A 1,313-nucleotide genomic window follows, 5' to 3' on the forward strand; every position below is an offset into this window, starting at 1 on the left:
GTGGAGAGGGTGAGGGCCCAAACATATAAATAAATACATACACTGCAGCACACGCACTCGTTCAGAGGCATATATATATATGCGCGGAAATATTAAAAAAATGTCTGCAGGTGGGCGAACTATACCATTGGTTTAACGAAATGACTGTTGGTTTACGCTTCCTCTTCATCAGCAGGCTCTTCCTGCGGCTTCTTCTTGTTGGCTTATTGCTTGGGCGGCTCTGCTCCCTCCTTTGCGGCTGGGTACCCTTTTGTCTCCGAGTGTGCGCCGATCGCGACCAGGCTTGTGTTGACGAGCTCCGCCACGTTGCTCTCCGGGCCGAAGTGCGGCTCGTGGCCGGGCTGCACGACCATCAGCGACGCGTCCGACGGGAGGTAGCAGGTGCCGGGCTGCTGGTACACCACCTCCTGCTGCTGATGCGCGATAGCAAAGCTATCCGGGCGGATGGTCGGCGTCTCGAGCGACGTGGCGAGGCGCTCCCGTCGGGAGCCGAGCAGCCTGTCGAGCGGCATGCCGACAATCTCGCTGCTGGAGCGCGACTGCACCAAGTCCATGCGGCGCCGCACAGTGCTAATCTCATTGCTCGAGAGGAGCGTACCGCCACCAGCGCCTGCGCCGCCCAGCGGGATGGCGGCCACGTCGTCGCTCGAGCGTGAGCGCTGCTCCTGCAGCACCTCCTGCCAGACCTTCGCCAGCTGCACCTTCGGGATGAGGCAGCTGAGCGAGTCGTCGAAGCCGGAGAGCGGCTTGAACTTGAAGCGGCGCGTGTCCTCCTTGGCGGTGTAGTACGCCCGCACGCTGGCGGCCCAGTTCGCGTCCACGAACTCCGTCGCGCGCCGGATGCCGTGCGAGGCGAAGCACGCGTCCTGCAGCACCGCCTTGACGCTCAGCACCGCCTTGAACCCGGAGAACGCCGCGATGGCGGTGGGGCCGTACGCCGGCGGCGTCGGGATGAACAGAATGTCCGGCGACGGGTCGTCGGTGAGGAACGCGAAGAAGGGGCGCTTGGCGACGGTGTTGCACTCGAACGTGTGCACGTCGTGCAGGCGGATCCACCGCGGGATGGTGCCGTTGTCGCGCATCACGAGCACCATGTCGTGCGTGATGCAGAGATACGCGCCGGGGAGCGACACCTCCGCGTCGCCGGTGTGGCCCCGCCCCACCAAGTCGCCGCGCATGAAGGTGTAGAACACCGTCTTCTCGAGCAGCATGAAGGTGTGCCAGAGGTGCATCGGGATGTGCGCGAAGGGGATGCCGTTGCGCGGGTCGTACGGCGGCAGGCCGCGGTACGGGCGCACGTCGAGCCGGTCGTA

General features: G+C 64.2%; 1 protein-coding gene across 1 annotated transcript; it reads right to left on the reverse strand.

Annotated features, from left to right (window-relative positions):
- Positions 1-203: 203 nt before the first annotated feature.
- DQ04_15501000 (hypothetical protein) lies at positions 204-1,232 on the reverse strand (the record flags this gene model as incomplete). The annotated part of the gene is made up of 1 exon (XM_009317319.1): positions 204-1,232. One exon carries the CDS (start codon positions 1,230-1,232, stop codon positions 204-206), a length of 1,029 nt encoding a protein of 342 aa, XP_009315594.1.
- Between the last annotated feature and the right edge of the window lie 81 nt (positions 1,233-1,313).

This window comes from Trypanosoma grayi, assembly GCF_000691245.1.
Source record: "Trypanosoma grayi strain ANR4 Tgr_1550_V1, whole genome shotgun sequence".
Lineage (NCBI taxonomy): Eukaryota > Euglenozoa > Kinetoplastea > Trypanosomatida > Trypanosomatidae > Trypanosoma > Trypanosoma grayi.